The sequence below is a fragment of the Pseudophryne corroboree genome, chromosome 7, assembly GCF_028390025.1.
Source record: "Pseudophryne corroboree isolate aPseCor3 chromosome 7, aPseCor3.hap2, whole genome shotgun sequence".
NCBI lineage: Eukaryota > Metazoa > Chordata > Amphibia > Anura > Myobatrachidae > Pseudophryne > Pseudophryne corroboree.
In genome coordinates this window covers 240472654-240487292 of record NC_086450.1, presented here as the reverse complement: position 1 = coordinate 240487292, position 14639 = coordinate 240472654, and the positions used below count along the sequence as shown (strand labels likewise).

Here is a 14639-nt window from a genome sequence, read left to right as displayed (position 1 = left end):
AATTTATAATTGGCGGCACCTGTTTTGAACAGGTTAGTGCAGTGTTTCCCAACCACGGTCCTCAAGGCACGCTAACAGTCCTGGTTTTAAGGATAACCATACCTGAGCAAAGGTGATTTAATTAGTACCTCAGTTATTTTGATTGAATCGTTTGTGCTCAAACATGGTTATCACAAAAACCTGGACTGTTGGTGTGCCTTGAGGACCATGGTTGGGAAACACTGGGTTAGTGTATAAGAAAGGTGTTTTATCACAAGTGATGGCAATCATACATTAAGAGGGAAGTCCAGAAACAGAGCATTCTGTCCCTCCTGCAGAGGGTAATGTTGGGAGGTATGGAGGGGTTCACTACGATATGCCCGCGATCGGGCTCCCGACAACCAGCATACCGGCGCCGGGAGCCCGACCGCCGGCTTACCGACAGTGTGGCGGGCGCAAATGAGCCCCTTGCGGGCTCGCTGCGCTCGCCACGCTACGCGCGCCACACTATTTTATTCTCCCTCCAGGGGGGTCGTGGACCCCCACGAGGGAGAATAAGTGTCGGTATGCCGGTTGTCGGGATCCCGGCGCCGGTATACTGTGCGCCGGGATCCCGTCAGTCGGCATACAGAAGACCACCCGTATGGATTGTACATGTTGTCACAACAGTCTCCTCCCCCTTTCATACCTGCATTTTACTAAAATACCAACTACTAGTGGGATCACAGAAGTTTCTAGATAAGGTCTATCTGAAGTCACAAAAGTAAAAGTAGTGTGTCAAATTTATTAGGCGAATATTAACTTTATTACAGTATTTAAAGATGGAATTAATCTTATCATTTTTAAAATTAAATTTGGCATCTGACTTGTGTACTATGTTGTGTCTTTTAGGCAACCGAGTGGAGTTCAGATGAAGAGACCCGAAAATCCTGTCAGAGTAAAGGGAAAACAGAGGTAAGATCAGGCAGGAACATCTGTGTCACATATTTGATATCCTTTTCATCTCGTGCAATATCAGTTCTACCATTGTTTATTGTTGGTTGCCCCCAATACGTAGAGAAGTGACGCAACCTAACCCACCAGGCCTGCACGGCTCCTAATAAACAACTCCTGCCAGTAAATATGGCTGCAGAAGGGTTAAGTACTCATATCATATGGGCTCGTTGAAAGCCGCAAGGTAAATTTACTGGTGGATGAGATATCATTTCAGTCACTCTAGCAGCAGCAATGTGACTCAGTTATATTGTTTCTCTGTGGATGCATCAGCTTCTCCCAAGCTGGGAACAGCAAGTTTCTGGATGGGAGCCACTTCGGCTCAGCTCTGAGAGTTAATTGCAGACAAGAGCAACTGTTGCATAAAACACTTTAATAATCATGTTGCTGTGGTGAATGGACCCTGTTGAGAGTACCTGTAAAGAGTAACTGGTCATCTAAAGTGCTGCTGAAATAGTCTTTTCTGACGTAATAAATGCTTTGCTGCTTTCATTGGTCTGTATTGACTCTTTTGCAGGGATAATAAATATTCCTACGTTTCTGTGATTGGATTTCAGTGGGCATGTGGGGAAATGGAACATTGCTTGTGGACTGGTTATGTTTAGGAACCAAGGAAATCTAGCTTTAGGTTTCTAAGACTGAATCTGATTGGTTGCCTTGGGCATTTCCCCCTTTTTACTGTTAACCAGTTTTCAGAAAAACCCTATTTATTTCATACAGTCATACGTTATTTTCAATCTAGTATTTCATCAGATCCCTTATATAAGGAGGCGTTTCCACAGATTCACATTCAGACTGTTAGATCAACTACTGTATGTCTACTTACACAAACTTGCCTACCTGACCCTCTCCATGAGGGAGAAAATGCTCTGTTCCTGGACTTTCCTGGTAATGTATGATTGCCATCACCTGTGGTGAAACACCTTTCTTTATCAGTTAACTAGCTCTTCACAGGTGATGGCAATCATACATTACCAGGAAAGTCCAGGAACAGAGCATTTTCTCCCTCATGGAGAGGGTCAGGTAGGCAAGTATGTACTTACAGCAAATCGACTATGAAACATTCACTGCTTCTATCATATTGCTCTCGTCCGGTACTCACAGTTGATTTTTTTTATTTTATTATTATATTAAAACAAAGCAAAAAAAGCAGTAGGAAAAGTCAATATTGATCTACTCCCCATAACTAGATATTACAACACACTTGCCTACCTGACCCTCTCCATGAGGGAAAAAATGCTCTGTTCCTGGACTTTCCTGGTAATGTATAATTGCCATCACCTGTGGTGAGCTAGTTAATTGATAAGAAAAGTGTTTCACCACAGGTGATGGCAATCATACATTACCAGGAAACAGTGACGTGCGGTGAGGTCATTGGCTGGTGAGGCACTCCTAACTGGCCTCCCTGACAATTACCTCTCTCCACTCCAATCTATCCTCAATGCTGCTGCCCGGCTCATCTTCCTCACCAAAAGCACTATGTCTACCTCCCCTCTCCTACAGGCCCTCCACTGGATTCCCTTCCCTTTCAGAATCCAATTCAAACTTCTCACACTCACTTACAAAGCTCTCACCCACTCCTCTCCCATCTACATCTCTGACCTTATCTCCCTTTACTCTCCCACCCGTCCTCTTCGCTCTGCTAAGGCACGCCGACTCTCCTGTCTTCTGATTACTTCCTCCCACTCTTATCTCCAAGATTTTTCACATGCTGCTCCCTTTCTGTGGAATTATTTACCTCTCCCCCTCAGACTCTCCACCTCTCTACAAAACTTCAAACGGGCTCTTAAGACCCATTTCTTTACCAAACCTAGCCAAATCTCAACCTAACCCTCTGTTCCACGCTCTCTATGTACCCCATCTGTGTCACCCCTGTCTGTCTACCCCTCCCCTTAGAATGTAAGCTCTTACGAGTAGGGCCCTCTTCCCTCATGTACTTATACGTTTCTTACTTTAATAATCCTCAACTGCCCAGATCCCGCAGTTTTTTGGCCACCTGGAACTTATCTCTATGTTTACTGGTGTAGTTATGCTTAGTTGCCCTGTACTTGTCCTATATTGTCTTCAACTGTAAGTCACTGTTTTCCTGTTTTGATTATGTACATATGTACTCTGTAATTGGGCGCTGCGGAACCCTTGTGGCGCCATATAAATAAAGGATAATAATAATAATAATTATATATATATATATATATATATATATACACACACACACACAGTGGTCGAGGTGGAAATTTTGAAGTGGGGGTATGCAAAGGTTAAGGCTGCAATTATGCATGCTCCAGAAAGGGGGCGTGGTCACCCAAAAGGGGGGCGTGTCCAGTGTAGTAGAACCCCTTATAGCAGAGGTTCTCAAACTTGGTCCTCGTGGGCCCACACAGTGCATGTTTTGCAGGTAACCCAGCAGGTGCACAGGTGTATTAATTACTCACTGACACATTTTAAAAGGTCCACAGGTGGAGCTAATTATTTCACTTGTGATTCTGTGAGGAGACCTGCAAAACATGCACTGTGTGGGCCCACGAGGACCAAGTTTGAGAACCTCTGCCTTATAGTATCTAGTACTGGTGCCCCTTTCACCTTATAGCAGACGGTACGAGCTGAAATTCACATTATAGCACACTGAATGAGCCGAAATTCACATTGTAGCACACTGAATGAGCCCAAATTCACATTGTAGCACACTGAATGAGCCGAAATTCACATTGTAGCACACTGAATGGGCCGAAATTCACATTATAGCACACTGAATGAGCCGAAATTCACATTGTAGCACACTGAGTGAGCCGAAATTCACATTGTAGCACACTGAATGAGCCGAAATTCACATTATAGCACAGTGAATGAGCCGGAATTCACATTGTAGCACACTGAATGAGCCCAAATTCACATTGTAGCACACTGAGTGAGCCGAAATTCACATTGTAGCACACTGAATGAGCCGAAATTCACATTATAGCACAGTGAATGAGCCGGAATTCACATTGTAGCACACTGAATGAGCCGAAATTCACATTGTAGCACACTGAATGGGCCGAAATTCACATTGTAGCACACTGAGTGAGCCAAAATTCACATTGTAGCACACTGAATGAGCCGAAATTCACATTGTAGCACACTGAATGGGCCGAAATTCACATTTTAGCACACTGAATGAGCCGAAATTCACATTGTAGCACACTGAATGAGCCGAAATTCACATTGTAGCACACTGAATGAGCCGAAATTGTGACAGTAGAGACAGCCAGAGTGACGACAGGGAGAGAGAGAGTGACGACAGTGGAGAGAGTAACGACAGTGACAGCAGCGAGAGAGTGACGACAGGGAGAGAGAGTAACGTCAGGTAGAGAGAGTAACAAAAGGGAGAGCAGGAGAGAGAGAGTGACAACAGGGAGAGAGAGTAACGACAGGGAGAGAGTGACGACAGGGAGAGAGAGTAACGACAGGGAGAGAGAGTGATGACATGGAGAGAGACGACAGTGACAGCAGGGAGAGAGAGAGAGAGTGACGACAGTGACAGCAGGGGGAGAGAGAGAGTGACGACAGTGACAGCCAGCAACAGAATTATTGGGGCCCGGTACACTAACATCTCTGGGGCCCCCTCAACTCTCCATGACGCCACACACACACACACACACACACACACACACACACTTTTATAGCGTGGCTTTACAAATAAAATAAATATATACATATATATATATATACTGTACGGTAAACACAGTAAAGGTACACAAACATGCATACAGTACGTATATTCATACATATATGTACATATACAAGTATTTACAAACACAAATTACTGTATGTATATGTATATATATATATATATATATATATATATACACACATACATACATACATACATACATAAAGGGACAGCACAGCGTCATGCTGGCAACGCTTCACGGACCGCTAGGATCAGACCAAGTTACGGGGTGACTTATCAGGGAATGGGTCACAGCTAGGGTCATGTACACCCCACTACTGCCACCTTCCCCAGCTCTTTAGTAGTCACCGGGAGGCTTTCAAAGGACAAACCACCTCCCTTCACACATTCGCTCCCCTCAGAGGGACTGTCCAAGCTGCTTCACTGCCTGCCCTTTGGAGAGAGAATTGACTGCATAGGAGAGGAAAGAGTTAAACATCTGGTGAGGGGTGGACCTAGCTGTGAAGAAAGTACAGCCCTTTGTGAAGGGGAGGGTTCATGTTATATAAGTAAGGGGAGGCCATTTTAAATCTCTCTCTTGTGAGGATTTTGCCTGTGGGGTAAGTGCTGCAGCAGCAGACATTGTGTCCCACTTTTTCACGTTATATCAGTGTAACCCACGTTGGTATTTCTCCTCTCCTGCCGGGTTATATCCCTGACAGTATGTCCGCCCGCCCTCAGCGTTCTGCCCGGCTTCCGGCTCGATACCGCGGTTCGGGCGATCGAGCTGGGCCGGGTGATGAGGTGGGTGGCCTGGGGGATGGGGCTCCGTCCCCCGGGGCCTCCACGAACGCGGGCGTAGCGCGGCGGGCCTGGTCGGCCTCGCCGCTGGGGGCCGGCCGTGCCGGCCAGGCGCGGGCGGAGTGGGAGACCGGAGGTGCTGGCAGGCCGTCCGGAGGCTGACGGGCATCGGCCCTCGCCTCCTGGAGCGGCAGAGTCCGGGGTGGTGTCGGGCGCCCGCGGGCGCGCGCATGCGCGCCGCGGGGGGCGCTCGGATGGCGATGCAGGAGCGGCTCCGATCTCTCCCCCCTTGCAGCGGCCGGGTGACAGTGCCGGGCAGGGGGAGAGGGCTCGACGGGGGTCGGATGGTCGCCGCGCGGGGCCTGTCCTGGAGCCTCGCGCGGCGGCTGGGTTGGTAACAACGGCCGGCGGATCATTGGCGGGAGGACGTGGGACGCGCGCACGAGGTGCGCGCGCGCCCACGCTCGCCTCAGGCGGCGCCGGCCGCGCGCGTGTGCGCGCAGCGGCGCCGCCAGCACCTCTGGCAGTGCAATTAACTCCCCGGCTGCCGGATTCCGGCAGGGGGAGAGGTAGGAGCAGGAGGGTGCAGCGTTTGTCGACTGGGGACAACGCTGAGCGGCAAAATCAGCAGGGGAGAGGGCAGGCGGATGCGGTCACGGCAGCAAGCGGTCGGGGGACGCGCGCACAGTATGCGCGCGAGCCCACCGCGGACCGCGCAGCTGCGCCGCGGTTTTCCCTGTCTCCCCATACCACTTCACCGGAGCCGGGATACAGCGGCCTTCGGGGGAGGAGGGGGGACAGAGAATGGATTAGCGGCCGCAGGGCCGCGTCACGCGCCGCTTCTCATTGCAGCGGATCCTCCCCAGGTTCAGGGAATATTTCTGATCCGCTCGGGGAGGAGGCGTTTTCGGTAGGGGAAAGTGAGTGGTCCGGCAGGGGGGCCTCCGCTTTCCCACCGAGGCGGACGGCGTTGGGTCCCCGGGTCACGTTTGACCGACGGCGGGAGCGTGATCGCGCCCAAGCGCGGGCCGGGGATTCTTCGGGGGCCGTTGCCGAGCGTCGCGGTGGACAGGTTCCTCCCGGGGCGCTGGCGTCGGCCTTGGCCACAGTGGTGGAAGCGTTGGGGCCGTTGGCCGCAGTAGCCTCCCCGAGGGCGGTGGGGAATTCCGGCCAGCCTACGGGGACAGGCGGGTCCGGCAGGCGGAGGGCCTCAGCGGCGCAGCGTATGGCACGAGCCTGCCGGGAGCTTGGGCGGCCGCGGCGGAGCTGGAGCTAGGGCCGGAACAGGACGGGCAAGGGCGCGCAGCCGCAGCGCCCCACACGCGGAGGGCACGGTGTGCGCCGCAAGCGCGGGCTGGCTCCTCCTCTGCTTTGTCTTTTACAGGGGAACACGAGGAAGTAGGGATGGCAGACTCCGTGGAGGACGATGTATGGGCTGAATCGGATGAGGAAGCCAGGTCGGAGCGGTCGACGTCATCGGGTGAGTTGGTACAGTCTGTATCGGTTTCTCCCACGAGCTCGAGTTCGCGCCGCTCTTCATCTTCCTCCTCTTCATATTCTCTGTCGTCGCAGGCGTCCGAAGTAAGTAGCACTTCTAGGGCGAAAAAGAGGGCGGAGAAATTTGCCAGGCGGGCAGCAAAGCAGCAGAAGAGGCGTAAGCGGCGCAAGCGGATCAGCGAGGAAGCTCGTAGGGCCAAAAAGCGCCGCGATTTGCCAGGGGTCGTTCGCTGCGACTACACCGCAGTAATGCGGGGGCTGCGGGACAGCTGCCGCAAGAAGATCCAGAGGGGTGACTTCGTGGACGTGTTCGTGTTAACAAGGGCCATGAAGAAGGATTACAAGGCGGCGGCCGCAAAGAAGGGCATTGGAGCCGAGGCTTTCAGGTCCTTCGATAATTGGCTGGCAGGTTTTTGGGTGTTTGCGGCGTGCTACTTGGAGGATAGGCCGGAAGAGCACATGAATGTCATCCGGTATCTGCATCTCGTACACGACATGCAGCGCACATCCTCGGGCTCGGAGTGGCGTCGGTATGATCAGGAGTTCCGGGAGAAGCAGGACGGGTTGCGGGTCATGGACTTCGGATTTAAGGATGTGGAGGTCTGGCTCAAAGTAACCCGGGCCTCGCAACAGGAGGAGGAGCCCCAGAAACAGGGGGCGGGCGGGCGACGCGCAGGGGCATCAGCCCAGGGGTCCGGCGCGGACGGAGGATTTGCCAGGACAGGTGGATTGGCCGTTCGCGTGAGGGCGTTCTGCCACACGAGGAAAGTGTTTCGCGTTTAACAGCGGAACATGTTCCTTTGGCAAGCAGTGTCGTTTTCGACACTCCTGCCAGCAGTGTGGCGGAGCCCACCCAGCCTCCTCTTGTTTCAAAGGCGGGCGACAGGGGACTCGGGGTAAGCAAGCGTACCCCAGGCAGGCAGCGAGCGGGACCGCTCCGCAGAGCTCCAACGCCAGTTAAGCTGGAAGCGATGGTCAAGTGGTTGGATGTGTATCCGAATAAAAGGGATGCAAAATTTTTGTTCGACGGTTTTAAGTTTGGTTTTCGCTTGCCTGTTGCGAGTGAAGTGTCCGTGCGGGCACAAAGGAACCTCCAATCTGCCCGAGCCTTGCCGGTAGTGCTACGGGAGAAAGTGGATAAGGAGGTCAGGTTGGGCAGGATGGAGGGACCGTTTAGGTCACCCCCGGTAGATGATTTGGTCATATCTCCGGTTGGGGTGGTTCCGAAGAAGACTCCAGGCGCTTTTCGGCTCATTCAGCATCTGTCTTACCCGTTGGGGGCGTCGGTCAACGACGCAATACCGCCGGCTCATTGCTCGGTGGTGTATCAGTCATTTGACGAGGCGCTAGGGATGGTCCGCAGCTTCGGGACCGGGGCCCTCATGGCTAAGATTGATGTTGAGTCAGCTTTTAGGTTATTGCCATTGCATCCGGACTCATTCCGTTTTATGGGTTTTCGGATTGGGGCGGAGTATTTCATCGACAAATGTTTGCCGATGGGATGTTCCGTTTCATGCTCATTTTTCGAGCGCTTTAGCGCGTTTCTTCATTGGTGCGTGGAGTCTTCGTCAGGGGGTCACGGGGTTGCCCATTACCTCGATGATTTCCTGTGTGCGGGTCCGGCAAATGATCCAAGGTGCGGCGACTTGCTTTTTAGCATCCAAGCTCTCTTTTACCATTTCGGTGTTCCTGTGGCCGCGGACAAAACAGAGGGTCCGGCCTCCTGCTTGTCATTTTTGGGGATTGAAATTGACACGGTAGCGGGAGAGTGTCGCCTGCCCCGGGACAAGGTTTCGAAGCTCCGCGAGACCATTTGACGGTTCGAAGGTTCGCGTAAAGTCACGCTGCGTCAGGCGCAGTCATTGCTGGGCATGCTGAACTTTGCTTGTCGGGTAATACCGATGGGCAGGGTTTTCTGCCGGAAGCTTGAAAGGGCAACGGCGGGGTGTGCCAGGCCTCATCATTTCGTGCGTTTGTCCTCCGAAATAAAAAGGGATTTGGCCATCTGGGCCTCGTTCCTGGAGGATTTCAACGGAGTGTGCATATGGCAAGCGCCAGCGGTGGACAGCGAGCGGTTGCAGCTGTTCACCGACGCAGCAGGTGCCTCCGGATTCGGTTGCTTTCTGGAGGGATCTTGGTGCGCGGCATCCTGGCCGGCAAAATGGCATAGCGAGGGTCTCACAAAAGATCTGGTGCTTCTGGAACTTTTTCCCATTATGGTAGCGTTGGAGGTCTGGGGTGATCGGCTGGCTAATCGCAGCATATTATTTAGATGCGATAATCTGGGCGTGGTGCATGCGATTAATAACCAGAGGGCAAAATCGCTGGTGGTTCTGCGGGTGCTTGGGCAATTGCTTTTGACGTGCTTGCGTAGGAACCTATGGTTCCGGGCACAACACGTGCCCGGTTTGGAAAATGGAATTGCCGACGCTTTGTCGCGAGGACAGTGGGAGAGGTTTTGGTTGTTGGCGCCCGAGGCCGACGACCAAGGTTTTCATTGTCCCGGTTATGTTTGGCAGGTGATCGGGCCGGACTGGAGGGTCTAGCGTTGCGGTCAGTCGCGCCAGCCACGCTCAAGGCTTATGGACAAGCTTGGAGCGAATGGGAGGAGTTCGTCCAAGGTCGTCAGCAGAAAGGTAAGAGCAGGCATCGGCTGATGCTTTCTTTTATTTGGCAGCTATATGTTTCCGGTAGGTCCCGTGCGGTGGTATCCCGGTACTTGGCTGGAGTCTCGTTTTTCTGCAAACTGCGGGGCGTCCCCGATGTGACGAAAAGCGAGGTTCTACGGAAGGCAATGAAAGGGTGGGCGCGAGTAGCGCCGACGCCTCCAGATGGGAGGCGGCCCATCGATGCGGCTTTGTTGCCGGCCGTCATCGCGGCGGTGGGACGAGTCGCGTCGTCCAGGTATGAGACACTTTTGTTCAGTTTGGCGTTCTCAATGGCTTACCGCGGGACCTTTAGGGTATCGGAGTTGGTAGCGCCTTCCAAGAGAGCAGATTCGCGCATGCTGGTCGGAGACGTGGTAGTGGGTGAGAGGTCCTTGCTGTGCAGATTGCGGCGCTCTAAGACGGACCAAGTGGGGAGAGGTCGCTGGGTCACCTTGGTTCCGGCGCAAGAGGAGAGCGTTTGCCCAGTAGGTCTGGCGGTGCAATATGTGGCGGTGCGGCCCGCTAGGAAGGGGTCATGGCTATTGCACTTTGACGGGCTGCCGGTGACGAAATACCAGTTTCGTTGGATGATGAGTCATTGTTTGACAGGCTTGGGCCTTCCACCCGCTGCGTTCGGTACCCATTCCTTTCGAATAGGCGCGGCGACGTCGGCTGCGGCAGCGGGTTTGTCCAGAACGGAAATCCAGGCGGTGGGGCGATGGAAGTCGTCAAGTTACAGACGATATATTCGCCCCGTTGCATGAGAGGTCGGATTGCGCTTGGTGCTTTGTTTTATTTGCAATGTATTATGTCGTTCCAGTTCTGTGAGTTATGGTATTGTGCGTCTGTTGGTGTTCCCCCTTTTTATCCTACTCAGGGATTAGCTACTCGTAGTTGCTGGCATGAGTCGGCAGCGGGGGTCTGGAGTTATTTTGCGATTTTTTTGCCTGACTTGACGGACTGAATTCTAATCTACAATTCGGCTAATCTGTTCTAATCAGAGTCCCTCAGCAGGTCTTTACGCTTTCACCTCCAGCTGAGTTATTACATGTGTTTCCCATTTTATACCCCCCCCTCCATCCCTCCCCCCCCCCTCCCTTTTTAATTTCGTTTGAATTTATTTTGAACTTCCCCTTTGTGTGTATATGTTCGCTTCAGATTGGCAAGGAAGCATGGTGCAGATCGGCTAGGCCGTGACTGCTGCAATAGCGAGATCTAAAAGTTTTTTCTTTTTGGCAAATCCTTCAGGTGAAAGCAATTAATGAAGCTTTAGTAATCAATTTTACCCCTCTTTTCCCCTTCAGGTTGGGTTGAAGACAATTTGGCTATTTGGGTGGTCGGCCACTCCTATGTGTACTGGGCGGCCAAGTTTGTGGCATCGGAGGGGGCTCAGGCGTTGCCTGGAGCACAGGGTGTTAGATGGCTTGGCTGGCGGGGGATGATGTGGAGCGAGCTGAAGAGTAGGCTAGTTAGCCAGGCCAGCAAGCATGGAGTCCCGAGGGTCTTGGTTGTCCATCTAGGTGGCAACGACCTGGGGAAGAGGACATCCCTGGATCTGCGGTGGGCCATGATACAAGATCTGGCAAGTGTGGCCGCGGCATGGACCAATTGTGTGTTGGTTTTTTCATTGATGGTGCCGAGGTTGAGTTGGAGGGGTGTGGCGGATGGGCGCCAGATTGATGAGGCACGGAAAAAGGTGAACGGGGCAGTGGCGAAGTGGGTGCTGTTCCACGGAGGGAGGGTGGTTCGCCACCCTAGGATTCGGTTCAGAGACAGCCACCTTTTCCGGCCTGATGGAGTACATCTATCCAATGAGGGGATGATGTTTTTTCTGGAGGATCTGGTTTTCGTTTTGCAGGAATTAGGGTAGGTTTATGGTGGCGGTGCGAAGACTTTGGGGATGAGTCTTTCGCTTTTGGCGGAAAAGAACGGCAGTTTTCTATTTGTATGGTAAACTGTAGTGTTTTACAGTTTAATATTGGTTTAGGTGCACTCACCTCCATCGACTTATTGGCCGCTTGACCACCCGTCCGGGAAGGCAGCGGCAGGGCACCCAGGAGCGGTGGGTAGTCACTGTGGGGGTTGAGTTGTCACCTATTACCGGTGTGTGATGGTTGTATTAAAATTAGGATCGTTGCGAAGTTTTAGTAATTTAAGGTTAATTTAGGTTAATAGAGCCGTTCTTTTTGCTGCCACCATATGCCGGCTGGATCGGCATCTTAATAAAAATTTCTATTTACAGGTTTGCTATTGGTTAGGGACAAATAAATAGCTAGCAATTTTTCTGCCAAAATTCAAGTCTCCGTGTCTTTATTTCTGGTTGTGAAGGTAATGAAGGTTTACTTTAAAGAAGGGGGTCCACCAAATATCACTAGGATGTTTAGGAGAGAGAATTGACTGCATAGGAGAGGAAAGAGTTAAACATCTGGTGAGGGGTGGACCTAGCTGTGAAGAAAGTACAGCCCTTTGTGAAGGGGAGGGTTCATGTTATATAAGTAAGGGGAGGCCATTTTAAATCTCTCTCTTGTGAGGATTTTGCCTTCCCACCCTCCCGCCCTTGTGGTCAGAGATTTGGGCACGTGGTGCATTGGCGTTAAGTTGTTGGCTGGTTTATCGTTGGCTATTTATTGGCGGAAAAGAACGGCAGTTTTCTATTTGTATGGTAAACTGTAGTGTTTTACAGTTTAGTATTGGTTTAGGTGCACTCACCTCCATCGACTTATTGGCCGCTTGACCTCCCGTCCGGGAAGGCAGCGGCAGGGCACCCAGGAGCGGTGGGTAGTCACTGTGGGGGTTGAGTTGTCACCTATTACCGGTGTGTGATGGTTGTATTAAAATTAGGATCGTTGCAAAGTTTTAGTAATTTAAGGTTAATTTAGGTTAATAGAGCCGTTCTTTTTGCTGCCACCATATGCCGGCTGGATCGGCATCTTAATAAAAATTTCTATTTACAGGTTTGCTATTGGTTAGGGACAAATAAATAGCTAGCAATTTTTCTGCCAAAATTCAAGTCTCCGTGTCTTTATTTCTGGTTGTGAAGGTAATGAAGGTTTACTTTAAAGAAGGGGGTCCACCAAATATCACTAGGATGTTTATAGCAGGTTTAATTGCTTTCAATGGCAATTAGTCTGAGAAAAGATCTTCACTAGCCCCTGGCTTTCCTCTCACAGTGACTGTGAGTCCGAATCCACCTCCCGGCCTATCTAACACAAGGGAGCCGCACCACAGACCCACCTCTGTCCAATTGTGGGCACCACATAGAGGCCGCAGTCTGGCACATAGTTCCGCCTCCATCAGTCCCGGACACTCAGAGTCTCTTGAGTCACAGCTTTACACAGCAGCCATCGGTGGGACTCCAGTAACGCAGTCCATATCCTTCAGCGGCACCTCAGAACTCTCTCAAATGGTGTGCGGCAGCATCACCCTTTTATCTCCTCTCCTCTGGGTCCTGTGCTTTACGCCAGCCGCGTAGTGATGTGCAGCGCGTGCAGGGGGTGAGTGCTCCTGCACAACTTGCGATCGCTATGAGGAGTACTGTCCTACGAATGATGCCGGCACACAGTGATCACTGGGCCCCCCCTGAACGTCGGGGCCTGGCACAGGTGTCCCCTTTGACCTCCTTGTCGCCGGGCCCCGCTGCTGTAGTGACAGCTCTACGGTAACTGGTCCCCGGCCCCGCCTCCGCTTCACCATGCCGCGTGATTGGACCAGCGGATCCAGCACTGGATCCGCTGTCCAATCACATCAGCCTCGCTGACAGGGGTGGGTTTCCCCTGTCAACGAGGCACTTGCAAAAGTGCCGCTTTCCGCTCAGTTTTTAATGGGATTTTTCAGCCCTGAGTGTTGCCCCGCCCCCGCTCCCGCCCCCCGCTTAAACCTGTCTGTATTGTACACGGGAGGCACTGCTATCAGTGCCTCCCAAACTACTTGTAATTACTGAAATGGTTAGGATAATATAAAGGAATGACTTATGACACAGAATATGTGTCATAAGTATTTTCTTTATATTATTTTAATCATTAAAGACAGGGGAGGCACTGCCTCCCCTGACTGCACGTCCCTGCCAGGAAAGTCCAGGAACAGAGCATTTTCTCCCTCATGGAGAGGGTCAGGTAGGCAAGTATATATTACAATAGATACTGGTTATGGGAGCTATACAGCCCCACCTAGTGCTTTCCTTCCAGTACTGTGTAGTGCCGTGTATTGTATGGACTACTGATGATGATATTTAAAATATCTGAATTAGAGGAAAGATTTTGTCTTTAGTTTAACAATTTGATTTGGTGGTATTACTGGTAGAGGGGGTCATTCCGAGTTGTTCGCTCGCAAGCTGCTTTTAGCAGCATTGCACACGCTAAGCCGTCGCCTACTGGGAGTGAATCTTAGCTACTTAAAATTGCGAACGAAAGATTCGCAATATTGCGATAAGACATCTCTGTGCAGTTTCTGAGTAACTCGAGACTTACTCTGCCAGTGTGATCAGTTCAGTGCTTGTCGTTCCTGGTTTGACGTCACAAACACACCCAGCGTTCGCCCAACCACTCCTCCGTTTCTCCAGCCACTCCCGCGTTTTTCCCAGAAACTGTAGCGTTTTTTCACACACACCCATAAAACGTCCAGTTTCCGCCCAGAAACACCCACTTCCTGTCAATCACATTACGATCACCAGAACGAAAAAAAAAACGTAAGTAAAATTCCTAACTGCATAGCAAATTTACTTGGCGCAGTCGCAGTGCGGACATTGCGCATGCGCACTAAGCGGAAAATCGCTGCGATGCGAAGAAATTTACAGAGCGAACAACTCGGAATGATCCCCCGAGATCTTTCTCATTCTGTGTTGTCTTAATTTATTTGCTGCACCATTTGACACATTTACATAATGTACATTATCTGTCACTTTAGTCTCCTTCACCTACTGACATCTGAACCCCCTCTTTAATCATTATTGACTCGACTGACACTTGTCATGTTTATATTCACATTTTCTTACAAATTTACCAGTTTGAAGATTTATTTTTTTTGACAGGTATAGTTTTTTTTAAATCTTTTTAGCAAAAGAGATATTTTTTCGT

General features: G+C 51.2%; 1 protein-coding gene across 4 annotated transcripts in view; it reads left to right on the top strand.

Annotated features, from left to right (window-relative positions):
- SEMA5B (semaphorin 5B) overlaps positions 1 to 14639 on the top strand; it is a 750739-nt gene that overhangs the window by 443923 nt on the left and 292177 nt on the right. For all 4 annotated transcript variants that reach the window (XM_063934055.1, XM_063934058.1, XM_063934057.1 and 1 more), the window contains one exon: positions 871 to 933. In XM_063934055.1, coding sequence (XP_063790125.1) covers positions 871 to 933 — 63 coding nt within the window. The remainder of the gene's footprint in view (positions 1 to 870; positions 934 to 14639) is intronic.